Source organism: Lethenteron reissneri, unplaced genomic scaffold (assembly GCF_015708825.2).
Source record: "Lethenteron reissneri isolate LAM-NWPU_2019-01 unplaced genomic scaffold, ASM1570882v1 scaffold_1541, whole genome shotgun sequence".
Classification (NCBI taxonomy): domain Eukaryota; kingdom Metazoa; phylum Chordata; class Hyperoartia; order Petromyzontiformes; family Petromyzontidae; genus Lethenteron; species Lethenteron reissneri.
In genome coordinates, this window is record NW_026891269.1 from 9,144 (window position 1) to 23,511 (window position 14,368).

Genomic DNA, 14,368 nt, shown 5'->3' on the forward strand with positions numbered 1-14,368 from the left:
CCATTACAGCCCCCCAGGCTGAACGGTGCGGGAGGGGCGAGGGGGGCGGGGCGAGGGGGGTGAGGGGGGCGGGGTTTGGGGGTGAACTCAAGTCACCCGACAGACGTTGAGCGCAATTCTTGTTTATTTCGGTAAAGTCGCGTAGATAGGGAACACAATATTAATAAGAAAATAAGAAAATATAAGAATTTAATAAAATACAAAAAAAGGAATTAACAAATAAATAAATAATACCCCCGTTGACAGGAAGAGGGAAAAAAATCCCCTCCCCCACAATTTGGCGCCCTTTGCACGACGCGACTCAGTGAGCAGCTCAGTTCTAACGGCGTGAACACGCGGGACGCATCGTGGGTGGTGATCACCACCAACAACAACATTATCAACAACAACAACATCAACAACATTAACTACATCATCAACATCAACAACATCATCAACAACATCATCACCACCAACAACACCACCAACAACACCACCATCATCAACACAATAACCATCATCACCACCACCACCATCACCACCACCACCATCACCACCATCATCACCACCACCACCATCACCACCACCATCACCACCATCACCATCATCACCACCATCACCACCACCATCACCACCAGCATCACCACCACCATCACCATCATCACCACCATCACCACCACCATCACCACCAGCATCACCATCACCACCATCACCACCATCACCATCATCACCACCATCACCACCACCATCACCACCAGCATCACCATCACCACCACCACCACCATCATCATCACCACCACCATCACTACCATCACCACCACCATCACCACCATGACCCCCCCTCCTCCTGCCCGGCCCCACCCTCCCCTCTCGTCGTCTCCCGCAGCTAGAGCCGGCGGCGGCTACGAGCAGCAGCAGCAGGAGCAGCAGCATCATCATCAGCAGCATCATCATCAGCAGCATCATCAGCAGCATCATCATCAGCAGCATCATCAGCAGCATCATCAGCAGCATCATCAGCATCATCATCATCAGCAGCATCATCATCAGCAGCATCCGCAGCAGCATCATCATCATGCCCACGTGGACGCTGTGCTTGGGCAGCAGGACGAGCTTGATCTCCATGGCCGGCATCCGCTACGAGGGCACCCTGAGCGGGGTCAACTCGGACGACTGCACCGTCGCCTTGGCCAAAGGTCACGCACGGGGGGGTGGGGGGGGTCACGGGTCAAAGGGGGTGAGGGTTTAAACAGCAGGACGGCTGCTTGCATTGTGGCCGAAACGTCGTGAGAATTATTTTATTATGTTTAATTTTTATTATTTTATTACTTCCCTTCTACGTGACTTTACCGAAAGAACCAAGAAGATGAATCCCTGCAGTCACGAAAGCTTTACATCGAAAAAAGTCAGTGACTGCTTTAGTGTTAAAATACGGTGCTGTATTTTTAGGATAGTGTGTTTACAATATCATTTTACGTAGATATCCACATTCACTTAATATTTTTCTTCCGCAAGTTTTTATTGAAAATGCAACAATATTTGACATCATCTCAAAAACCCGACGTGATGGACAAAAACCGACGCCAGGGTTGGGATGAAAAGCGCGACCTCCGATAGACACCAGGCGAGGTGGTTCACTTCTCACCACGGTGTCGCCCACACACCCACCACCACCACGGCACCGTTAGCGGCGTTAGCGTCGTCTTTGTGCGTGCGCAGTGCGTGTGTGCGGCACGGAGGGTCGCCCCGCCGAGCGCGCCGTCGCCCCTCGCGAGGAGATCTACGACTACATCATCTTCCGTGCCAGCGAGATCAAGGACCTGGCGGAGTTGGGGTGCCCGCTCTCCGCTCTGCACCCCCACCTGGCCGTCGTGCAGGTGAGAGGGGGGCAGCCGCTCTCTTCGCCGCCAAACTGGTTGGTTACTTTAGCGGGCAGGACCCCACCGAGATATTTAACTCTGATCATTGGTTGTTTACCCTGTAATCTGGCAACAAAACTGACACCTTTTTTTACAAGGAGTCGTGTTTGCATTGACCACAATAACTGCGGTCGGAATGCAAACAAAAAACATAACTGATGATGTGCACTGTGCTTGAAGTTGATTGGTCCATACCCGAGACAGCTTTCCTTAGAGCCTAGTCTCACATGGAGTTGGTCCAGATGACGACAAAAGGCGCACAACTCAAGGACAATGCACCATCAGAGTATGAGAGCTCGGGGTAAAGCATTTACACCATTGGAACCTCATTTGCCAGTATAAAAATATGATAATTGGTTTTTTACCCTTCTATCTGGCAACAAAACTGACACCTTTTTTTACAAGGAGTCATGTTTGCATAGACCACAATACCTGCAGTTGGAATGCAAACAAAAACATAACTCTGATAATGTGCACTGTCCTTGAAGTTGATTGGTCCACACCCGAGACAGCTTTCCTTAGAGGCCAGTCTCACATGGTGTTGGACCAGATGACGCCAAAAGGCGCACAACTCAAAACATGACTCCTTGTAAAAAAGGTGTCAGTTTTGTTGCCAGATAAAAGGATAAAAAAAAACAATTATCATATTTGTTGTTACTGGACACGCTACGATTGATCCCGTCGCTGCGTGACCACCCACCCTCGCCCCCGTCCAGTCCTCCTCGCCACCACGGGGCGCCCGCCCCCAGCGGGACACGCAGCACGGAGCCCGCGGCGGCCACGGGAGCGGCACGCGCGGAGCCCGCCGGCTCGTGCGGGACACGGCGGACGGGCGGCGGCCTGCACACGGAGGAGCCACAGGTACGGGCGGCGCGGTAAACGCTGGGGATGCAAAGGTGGCCGGGCGTTGTACCGCCCGCCCGCCCCCCTCTTGCAGCCAGCAGCCTTTGCAGGTGCTCGCTAACGGAGCTTATCCTGACGTCGTACGGAAATCCGATGTTTTTTTATTTAAATCCTTTATATTAAGTTCACTTGCTTGCGCGCTTAGGACCGTGCAAATCTTTCGGTCGTTTTTTAACCCACTTCCCGTGATGCAATCGAGCTGACATTTTGCACACAGACTCGTTGTGCGTGACAATTAATGTTCGTGAAATTTTTTTTCCAAAATTTTACACTTTTTAGGACAAAAATATTATATTTAATTACCAATTGCTTAATGCTGCCATGCAATCATCTGACCCATAGGTGGCAGCCATCTCAAGCCAGAGGACGAGAGGACTCTAGCCGCCACGCATATAAAGGATTTATAGTGAAAAACTTAGTTTTACGGGTTATACTTGTTTAAATCCTTTATATTAAGTTCGCTTGCTTGCTTGCGCGCTTACGATCGTGCAAATCTTTCGGTCGTTTTTTAACCCACTTCCCGTGATCCGATCGAGCTGACATTTTGCACACAGACTCGTTGTGCGTGACAATTTATTTTCGTGAAAACATTTTTTTCTAAATTTTTACACTTTTTAGGTAAAAAAAAATTTTCATATTTAATTTAAAATACCACTGTGATAAAAATGAAACTCTTACTCAAGAAAAACAGAAATGAATAAAAAAATAAAACCGATGCCACGCATATAAAAGATTTATAGTGAAAAACACACGCGCGCACACACACGCACACACGCACTCACACACACTCACACACACGCACTCACACACACACACACGCACACTCACACACACACTCACACACACGCACACACACACTCACACACACGCAAACACACACACTCAAACACACACTCACACACACACGCACACACGCACACACGCACACACGCACACACTCACACACACACACTCACACACACTCACACACACACTCACACACACTCACACTCACGCACACACACTCACACACACTCACACACTCACTCACACGCAGCTGCACTATCTCCCACAGCCGCGAGGAAGAGCGCCACGGTGAAGCGGGGGGTGCAGACGTCCCCCCAGCGTCAGCAGCGACGGTGTCGGAGCACGAAGCGGATTGCCGCCCAGACTCCCCGTGGGGCCCCGGAGCTGTGCGTTGAGTTGGACGCGGAGTTTGACTTTGCGAGCGCCAACGCGAAGCTGGACCGCGAGGCGCTGGACAGGGAGTTCCGGGGCAGGAACGCCAAGCGGAGAGAAGGTGGGGCACTCGCCGAACAACTCACTTCCTCCTCTGCTGCTGTGTCGGCAAAATAGAAATCTTGTCACTCTTATTATTCTTAGGTTTTTCCGGTAAAGTCACGTAGGTAAAAAATTAAAATTAATAAAAGTAAAATAAAATAAAAATCACGACGTTTCGATTAATTTTAATTTTGCTGCTGTATCGTCAAAATAGAAATCTTGTCACTCAATTTTTAGAAACTTCCCAATGTGGTACCCACTGCAAACTTGGTAAAGCTGCGTCATACTGGGGTGGGGGCACTCACTCACTCACACGCTGCCGCCACTCAACAACTCACTTCGTCCTCCGCTGCCGTATCGTCACAATAGAAATCTTAGTAGTAGGTTTTTACCCTTTTAAACTGGTACAAAACTGACACCTTTATTCAAGGCATCATGTTTGCAATAACCACAACACAAGTAGTCAAAAAAGCTAACAAAAAGAAGCAACTCTGATGATAATAATATGCACTGTCCTGTCATTATCAGAGTTGCTTCTTTTGCTTTGCTTTTTTGACTACTTGTGTTGTGGTTATTGCAAACATGATGCCTTGAATAAAGGTGTCAGTTTTGTACCAGTTTAAAAGGGTAAAAACCTACTACTATATTTTGCCACTGGTAAAAGAGATCTCATAGAATAGAAATCTTGTCACTCAATTTTGACACACTTCCCAATGTGGTACCGACTGCAAACTTGTCATCATCACTGTGGCTATGAGATGTTAACTACCTCGCCTGGTGTGCAGGAGGGCGTGGGTTCGATCCCAACCCTGACGATGCCTGCTGCTGTATATTTGGAGTTTGTGTGTTTCTCTCATCATCATCATCATCACGGTGGCTAGGAGATGTTGACTAACTAAATTACCTTAAAACCGTTGGAATACCTTATGCCAGAAAAAGTGTGTTGACCATCTTCTTGGTTCTTTCGGTAAAGTCATCACGTAGAAGGGAAGTATTAAAATAATAAAAATAAAACATAAAATAATTCTCACGACGTTTCGGCCACAACGCAAGCAGCCGTCCTCAGGCGAAGACCAGGTCTGTTGAGGAGACAGCGTCTGAATGTGTGTTGACCAGTGGAGTCTGGGTTGGGTGGGGGGGGGCGGATCTTTGTGTGTTTAATTGTCCAGGCCACCCCCTCACTTCTGCCGTTGTGTCTCCCCTTGAGCAGCGGACAAGCTGAGGGGTCCCCGCACGAGCTCCCCCGTCTTCCTGGACGGCTGCTTCTACGACAAAACCAGGAGCTTTTTTGACAACATTTCCAAAGACGGCGGCAGGTAATGTCCGTCTCTGCCGCTCGCTCGTGGTGTGTGTGTGTTCTTGTTGGATCTCCTCGCCTTCAAGTGCAACGCCTGGGGGAGGCGATGGGGGAGGTGGCAGTACAGCAAGCGGGCTCCGTCTCCGTCTGTGCGGAGATGGTGTTGCTGTTCCCCCCCCCCCCACCCACCCCCACCTCGTGTATAGAAACTCACAAACGGAGTTGGCCTAACCATCCCAATATAGGATGACAGAGCTTGGGCAAATTGTTTGTGCCGTTCCTGGCACATCTGGAAACTTTGGGCGTCGCAAAAATGTGTGACGTTAACTTGAATCGGCGCACCCAAAAAAAAAATGCACGCCGCGTGAATTACGTAGTTGCACTTGATTCGGAAAAAATCCCAGCCCCGAGAATAAGAGAAAGACGTGCAACTGTTTGACTGGGCACCAGACGAACATTTGTCTAGACGCAGGATGGCGTGGAGCCGTGCAGAGACCTCTCTGATGTCAGGTTTAGACCATTGGAACATCATTTGTCAGCAGTAGCAGAATATGATCATTGTTTTTTTACCCTTTTATCTGTCAACAAAACTGACACCTTTTTTACGAGGAGTCGTGTTTGCATTGACCACAATACCTGCGGTCAGAATGCAAAAAAAAAACATAACTCTGATAATATATGCACTGTCCTTGAAGTTGATTGGTCCATACCCGAGACAGCTTTCCTTAGAGCCTGGTCTCACATGGGTTGGAACAGATGACGCATTACGGCTGCAGGTATTGTGGTCTATGCAAACATGACTCCTTGTAATAAAGGTGTCAGTTTTGTTGCCAGATAAAAGGGTAAAAAAACAATTATAATATTTTTTGCTGGCAAATGAGGTTCCAATGGTAGCCGTTTGCGACCCTGGTGCGGCCGGGTACGGGTAGGCCGTGAGTCACTGGTGAGTCACCGTTTGTCACTCATTCCGGGTAGGGTACGGGTAGGGTACGGGTAGGGTATGGGTACGGGTAGGGTACGGGTACCCGTTTGCGACCCTGGTGCGGCCGGGTACGGGTAAGAAATCAAAACCCGTCTGCGACCTCTGACCAGCCGTGCTCACCCCCCCACCCCCGCCCCTCCCCCCTCCTCCTCCTCCCGCCAGGAACTGCCGCGTGACGTTGGCGGAGCAGCGGCGCCTGAATGTGGCGACGTTCGGGGCGGACCTCTCCACGTCGCTCGCTCGCCGCTCCCGCCGACGCGGGGCCCTGTGGGGGGGGGACGGGCGGCCGTGCGCGCCCAAAGCCGCCGGTGGGGGGGGGCGGGCAGTCTCCTCCTCCGGCCGAGGTGCAGCCTAGACAGGTGACGACCGTGGTGACGGTGACAGCATCTCAGCTTATTGGAGAGTATATTTAGTATATTGATGATTCTGATGTAGTTTATAATTACGGTCGCGCCCAAAGCCGCCGGGGGGGGGGGGGGGGCAGCCTCCTCCTGCTCCTCCGGCCGAGGTGCAGCCTAGACAGGTGACGACCGCGGTGACGGTGACAGCAGCTCAGCTTATTGGAGACTATATTTAGTATATTGATGATACTGATGTAGTTTATAATTACGGTCGCGCCCAAAGCCGCCGGGGGGGGGAGGGGGGGGCAGCCTCCTCCTCCTCCGCCGGCCGAGGTCCAGCCTAGACAGGTGACGACCGCGGTGACGGTGACAGTAGCTCGGCTTATACTGGTATGAACGAAGTGGACCAGCCTACAATAGATTATATCGTCCGTCCGTCCGATGTCCGATTAGGTGTAGCAACATCGCCCCCTACTGCAAACACTTGGCAGGACCCTACAAAAACCTTTAGACTCAGTGAGGCTTTCCTGGCTAAACAAGTGTCACATTCCCTTATAATTCCCTGAGATAGTTTTTAATTAAAACATTTAAATTAAAAATTAACTCACAGCGGCCTAAAGCCTACAGCTAGGCCTAAAGCCTAAAACTAGGCCTCAAACTCTCCCTTCGTATCGTATTTGTTTGCTCCTACCAGCCCACCCCGCAGGGACCTGTTTGGAGAGTATATTTAGTATATTGATGACACTGATGTAGTTTAAATTTACGTTTTTTTACGTGGTGGCTTAGCTGCTGCAGCTACCGTACTATTAACATTCCTTCCCTTTCTAGATTTGAAGCTTTCGTGACTGCGAGGATTCATATTGTTAGGTTTTTTCGGTAAAGTCACGTATGTAAAAAAATTAAAATTAATAAAAGTAAAATAAAATAAAAATCACGACGTTTCGGAGGCAACACAAGCTTCCGTCTTCAGGTGGAACCGTCACAGCCACGACAGCTGTATCAAGTAAATGAGAGATTACATTTACGAGATTACATTTACTTGATACAGCTGTCGTGGCTGTGACGGTTCCACCTGAAGACGGAAGCTTGTGTTGCCTCCGAAACGTCGTGATTTTTATTTTATAATTTTAATTTTTTTACCTACGCGACTTTACCGAAAAAACCTAAGAATATGATTCCTTCCCTTTATTAATGCTACCCCTACTCCCTCCCTTCGATGCTGCTAATCCTGCATAATATGACTTTGAAACCCCCCCGCCCACCTCCTACACATTCCACAAGTAGTGACTAATCCCATATCGGAATTTTCCACAAATAAACTACATTCCTCTGTTGATATGTGATATGCAAATTACTTTGTCAAGGCGCTCTCCTCTAACCCAGCTTAAATATATGCTGCCAAGCCTGGCGGTGTTCATTCAGACGCTGTCTTCCCGGCAGGTGAGGGCGGCTCTCTGCAACACGATAACGGAAGTCTGTTGATGTTGCTTGTGAGGTTCTCCCCGTGAGAACACGCTGCTCCGTGGAGGATCAGAGAGAGACCATTTCATGGGGTATGCCGATAGCATAATAAGTATAACCCGTAAAAACAAAGTTTTTCACTATAAATCCTTTATATGCGTGGCGGCTAGAGTCCTCTCGTCCTCTGGCTTGAGATGGCTGCCACCTATGGGTCAGATGATTGTCTGCCAGTATTAAGCAATTGGTAATTAAATATTTAATTTGTTTTCCCTAAACAGTGTAAAATTTTGGAAAAAATTTTTCAAAAACATTAATTGTCTCGCACAACGAGTCTGTGTGCAAAATGTCAGCTCGATTGGATCACGGGAAGTGGGTTAAAAAACGACCGAAAGATTTGCACGGTCGTAAGCAAGCAAGCAAGCACGCAAGCACGCAAGCAAGCAAGCATACTTAATATAAAGGATTTAAAAATGAGATGTGATAGAGCAAATCTTGAGATCAGATTTGGAAATCGGCACCCTGAAATTAGTCCAGAACAACTGCAAAAGTCCAGGCCAGAACTACATGTTGTTATTTTGTTTGTTGACCAGTGCGATACAATTAGCGTATTACATCGTGAACAACTCTTCTAAATCAACGAGCGCTCACACAGCTGCGTGGGTCTCACCCGGTGAGATAAAGATGTGGAGGAGTTTGTTTCAAACGGCAGTCGCTTGTCAACGCTCTCGTGCCCCACGTTAGAGATTGGATGGCGCGGAGAAATGTCGGCCACAATCGGCAATTCTCCAAGTGACAATCCAGCCCTTTGCGGGGTTTGACCACGATCTGTCGTGTTGCTTCTTGACGTCGCTAATGCCGCTCACTGCTGCTGCTGCTGCTGTTGTTGTTGCAGGTTGCAGAGAACCACAGCTCCCACCCAGAGCGTACACATATTGGGGGTTTGTTTGATTTGAAAAAAAAAATGTTGTTGGGTCTGAAGAAACGTTACGTTAAGGACTGCATGTGGGTTTCGATTTAAAGATTCTTTCGTGACTGCAGGGATTCATCTTCTTGGTTCTTTCGGTAAAGTCACATAGAAGGGAAATAATAAAATAATAAAAACATAATAAAATACAATTCTCACGACGTTTCGGCCACAACGCAAGCAGCCATCCTCAGGTGAAGAACAGGTCTGTCGGAAAGACAGCGTCTGTCTTTCCGACAGACCTGTTCTTCACCACAACGCAAGCAGCCGTCCTCAGGTGAAGAACAGGTGTGTCGGAAAGACAGCGTCTGAATGAACACACCAAGCTTGGCAGCAATATACACAGCAATATACGCTGCCAAACCTGGTGGTGTTTCATTCAGACGCTGTCTTTCCGACAGACCTGTTCTTCACCTGCGGACGGCTGCTTGCGTTGTGGCCGAAACGTGGTGAGAATTGTAATTTATGATGTTTTAGTATTTCCCTTCTACGTGACTTTACCGGAAGAACCAAAAAGTCTGCATGTGGGTTTTGTTAATTGATACGCGATTCTTGCAATGTTTATGGTGTGTACACAAGGTATACACCGCGTTTGGTTGAACACTTTAGACGTTTATAATTTTAAAGAAAGTTTTGAACTTTAGTCTAATGAGTGAAGGTAAAACATGTCTGTTAAGTCGGACTTTAAATTGTCTCCTGAAATGGGTGCTTTTGTGCGACCGGTCTTAATCTGAAATGAGCATGGACATGACAATTTAATTGAGTTGTGTTTGTATTTCACAAGGCAGCATTAAATGTTGCGGAATTTATATTGGCGCATTGGCCGTGGTGAAGTGTCTGGCGAAGATTAAAGTTGACTGGCTGTTGGCTTTAGAACATTGCTTCTTTGAATTTACTGCGTTGCTTTAGATTGCTAGTGTGTGTGTAACGGGTTCCGGAGACACTTGTAGAGGTAACTTCTTTATTACAATACAACACTCCAACAGGCCTGATACTCTGTTACAGCCTAGGTACACAGCCTAGGTACACAGCCTAGGTACACAGCCTAGATCAGGGGTCGGCAACCAAAATAACAAGAAGAGCCATTTCTTTCCAATTCGGTACAAAATTCAGTATTTCAAGAGCCGCAATGCATCTATGTACATACGTACATATCGTCAAGAAGCAGCCCGTAAAGAGCCACATGCGGCTCCGGAGCCATAGGTTGCCGACCCCTGGCCTAGATACTCTACTCTGGCTACGCTTTGGAACTCGCCCTCACAAGTTCGTAGAGTCGGGAGTTCCAGAGTCCCACCACTCGCTCTCACAACATCCCAGGGTCTTCAGATGGCTGGTCATGAGTCTTGGGTCTTGAGCTACGACTGGCCCTGATCGTCCAGGGAGCTCCCCTTTTATGCCCAGTCCCCAATGAGGGGTGGGGCCGTGTGCGCCCCCAGATATCCCACAGAGCACACACAGCCCCCCCCTTTGGCGGCGCCAAGGGGATTAAGCGCCTGGGAACCCAACGCCTGACGCCAAGAGGCTTAAGCGCCTTGGCCCACCCAGGGTCCCAGAGCCCCCAGAAGCCCCTCCCTTCTTATGTCACTACATTACCCCCCTCTACGTAGCCTCGAGCCGACCCGGCTGTCAAAAAAAAATACAATTGTACAATAAATCATTTGTTACCCATCAGAATGAGTGTGTGACAAATCAAGAAAAAAAAACGAGAAGAAAGCGCCTCTCCCCCTCCTGTGGTCACGCGTATATAAAAAAAAACTCCAGGCCACCGATGCAGAACAACACTGTATAAACACATATATGCAGGATGAACGCACGCCCCAATCGCCCACTATACATGATGGCAAGGTGAGTGGCGTCGCGTTGGGACGAGAGTTCGTGGGCGGGGGTCATGAAAATCGTTTGAGTTTTGAGCGAGTCCGAGTGGCAGGTCCATCGGTCGCTACGGAGGCGGGAGGGGACCGACGACCCGCTGTTGCGCTTGTGTCCTGGGTCGTTGATCCCGCGGGCAAGCTTGTTCCCGCTTGGTCGGCCGTGGCGGATTTCATTCCCAAGGCACCTGAGGGCGGGACAGCGGGACCTGCCCGAGAGTTAGAAGCAGCATCATCGCGGCGCGGCTCGTCAGACGTGTCGCGCTCTTGGCCCCGGAGAAGTGAAGGAGGTGTGTAGGGTTGAATGTAAGGTTTTAGACGTGACAGGTGCACGAACCAACGTCGCTTGCCATGCTGGATCCTGACACACTGCGGGCGGAGAACGCGAATAATAACAACCGGGCCTCTCCAAGGCTTAAGCAGTTTTGAGGAAGTAGCCAATGGTACCTGCGAGCAGTGGAGCCAGGCGCGGTCCCCTTCTACCCAAACGTGGCAGGACGTGCGGAGGTTCCGCAACCGCTCGTTGGCAAGCTGACGGGCTTCTGAGTTATTTTGAGCAGCCTCCCGGGCATCCACGAGACGACACACATTAGCACGGATGTGGTCGGCAATCTTAGCCTTAGGTGCGGGCTGTTTAATGTGCAATTGTACGTCGATTTGGGGGCAAACCTCTCTACCATACATAAGATAGAATGGCGAGTACCCCGTGGCAGCATGGGGCGCCATTCTATAGGCGGCCAAGACACCAGGTATGTGGAGATCCCAATCAGTCTGTGACTCAGACACCTGGTGGCTTAGCATGGAGGTAAGTGTCCTATGTAATCGCTCGACCATACCGTCAGTCTGGGGGTGATATGGCGAGGTGCGAATTTTGTGTGTCCCTAGCAGGTTGCACACATCCCGCAACAGGGTGGAAGATAAATTTTTCCCTTGGTCGGTCAGCAGGCGTTCGGGAGCACCCTTGTCCAGGACGTAGCCCTGGAAAAAGGCCTCCGTAATGGCTGCTGCAGACTGGTTGGGGAGTGGCCAGGCCATGGCCCATCGGGTAAAATATTCGACCCCAACCAAAAGGTACTTACTACCCCGAGGAGTAGCGGGAAACGGACCCAAAATATCCAATGCGACGATCTCATTGACCCGGGAAACGTTAATGGATTGGAGCGGCGGGCAGGACGGCCTAGCAGGTTTGGATGCATCATCAAGGGGTAGCTGCCAAAACCGCGAGAGGAGATCCAAGGTGGAGAAGTAATGCGCACCTGCTAAGGCATCGAGCGACTCGTCCATCCTGGGAAGCGGGTAGGCGTTGGCCACAGAAATCTTATTAAGTTTCCTGAAGTCAACACAAAGCGGAGGCTCCCGTCGTGCTTCTTAACAAGAACGATCGGCGCCCCCCATGGGCTATTTGATGGCGCAATGACATCGGCCGCCAACATATCGTTGACGGCCACCCGTACATGTTCATTTTCAGCCGGGCTCAACCGGAATGGGTTTTGACGAATTGGAGCGGCATCACCCGTGTCGATGTGGTGGCTTAGCAATTTAGTGCAGCCAATGTCGAATTTGCTTTGACTGAAAACGTCGGCGAAATCGCTCAGCAGCGTGCGTAATTTAGCATGCTGTAATGGTGACAAATCGGCAGAAGTGGAGCAAAGCGCGTCGAGCCATCCTGTGTCAGGACCTGGCTTGGCAACGGAAGAGGACTCGCCCCCTACGTGACCCATGATCACATCTTCTGGCGGGGCTGGCGTCGCGTGAGCAAGCACCATTCCCTGACAGATAACGGCCGTTTCCAATCCCGCGTTAAGGACCTGGATAAAGGGGTCGTGGTCGCTTCGCACGGGCGTTTGTGCACACACAAGGTCCGACACCCGCTCAGCTGAACGCGAAGGCCCGATCACAGCACCCCCCATGAACGCGTCGTAATCAAGGGGTTTACGAAACCGGAGGGGAACTAACATCTGAGAGCCGGGAGGAATGTGAATTGTGCACGCCGCCAACGCCTGCACCGTCGTAGATGCGGAGTGCAACCTTGACGATGTCATTGTTTTCAGTAGAACTTTCGAGGAACACCTCCAGCGATTAAGGGGGTGTTCTTGCGGATGCGATCGGCTAAGTTGAAGTTTAAACCGGCTAAATGCCACCAGCTTCGGAAATCCGTAAGGTACTTGGGCTACGTTGTCGACTCTTCGGGGATCTCCACCGATCCCGCGAAGACAAATTGTGTCAGTTCATGGCCGACGCCCACGTCGGTTACCGAGGTCCGCAGTTTCATTGGATTTGCTTCCTACTACCGCCGATTCGTTGAGCATTTCGCCACCATTGCCAAACCCTTGCATGCTCTGACAGCCAAAGGGGTCAGGTTTCGATGGGGGCCAGAGGAGGAGGCCGCGTTCTGCTCCCTTCGGGACGCCTTGGTGGGTGCCCCGCCCTTATGTTACCCTGATTTTACGAGACCCTTCTTGCTGGATACTGATGCTAGTAACACGGGCATTGGGGGGGTGCTCTCACAGGTCGTTGGGGGAGTCGAACGGGTGGTCGCCTATGGTAGCAGGGTTTTATCGCCAGCGGAACAGCGCTACTGCATGACCCGTCGCGAGTTGCTGGCTATTGTTTTTTTTGTACAGCAATTTAGACCTTATCTCTACGGCCGTCATTTTACGGTCCGGACGGACCACGCGGCGCTTCAGTACGCATTAAGGGTCGCCCAACCCTCGGGCCAATTATCACGGTGGTTGGAGGTCCTCCAGGACTATCAATTTACGACCACTTGCCGTAAGGGGTTGCGCCACACCAACGCGGATGCCCTGTCGCGGTTGTCGCCTCGCCCCGAATGTGCGTGCTTGATGGGGTCAGCGCGCTGTAAACCGCCTGGTGCTGTACCCGAGGGTGAGTTGGTCGCGGCCGCGAATGCACCGTTGGTTGACGTTCCCGCTACTCCTGCGGGCGGGGACTCGCTACTTTCACTGTCTCTCGTTGAGTGGGGCCGATTCCAGATGGCTGACAGCTCCCTGCTCGCGTTGCGTCGCAGGGCGGGGGGTCCCGAGGAAGGTCAGAAGCGAGCTGGCTCCTGGCTGCTTAAGCAGGGCCTGCTAATGAGATGGGACAATATGTCCCGGCGGCACGCACTCGTCGTGTCTTCCGCTATGCGGGGCAAAGTTGTTCTGGCCGCACACGAACGCCTCTTGCATCTGGGAGTAAACAAAACGCTCGCTTTGCTCCAGCTTGACTATTATTGGCCGGGGATGGGGAGCGATGTGGTCAATATACTGAAGGGGTGTGTGGATTGCGCCAAACGGAAACCACCGCCCGTTGCGCCAAATCCACCGCTGCAGTCCATTCAGGTCTCGCGCACTAACGAGCTCGTTGCGCTGGATATTTTGGGGCCTTTCCTGTC

At 50.6% G+C, this 14,368-nt stretch overlaps 1 protein-coding gene across 1 annotated transcript; it reads left to right on the top strand.

The window, feature by feature from the left end:
- The first annotated feature begins 1,054 nt into the window (after positions 1-1,054).
- On the top strand, positions 1,055-11,520 carry LOC133362598 (protein LSM14 homolog A-A-like). The gene is made up of 7 exons (XM_061581526.1): positions 1,055-1,175; positions 1,699-1,856; positions 2,615-2,759; positions 3,856-4,080; positions 5,272-5,377; positions 6,503-6,648; positions 11,471-11,520. The coding sequence occupies exons 1-7, from the start codon at positions 1,055-1,057 to the stop codon at positions 11,518-11,520; spliced, it is 951 nt and encodes a 316-aa protein (XP_061437510.1).
- The last annotated feature ends 2,848 nt before the right edge of the window (positions 11,521-14,368 follow it).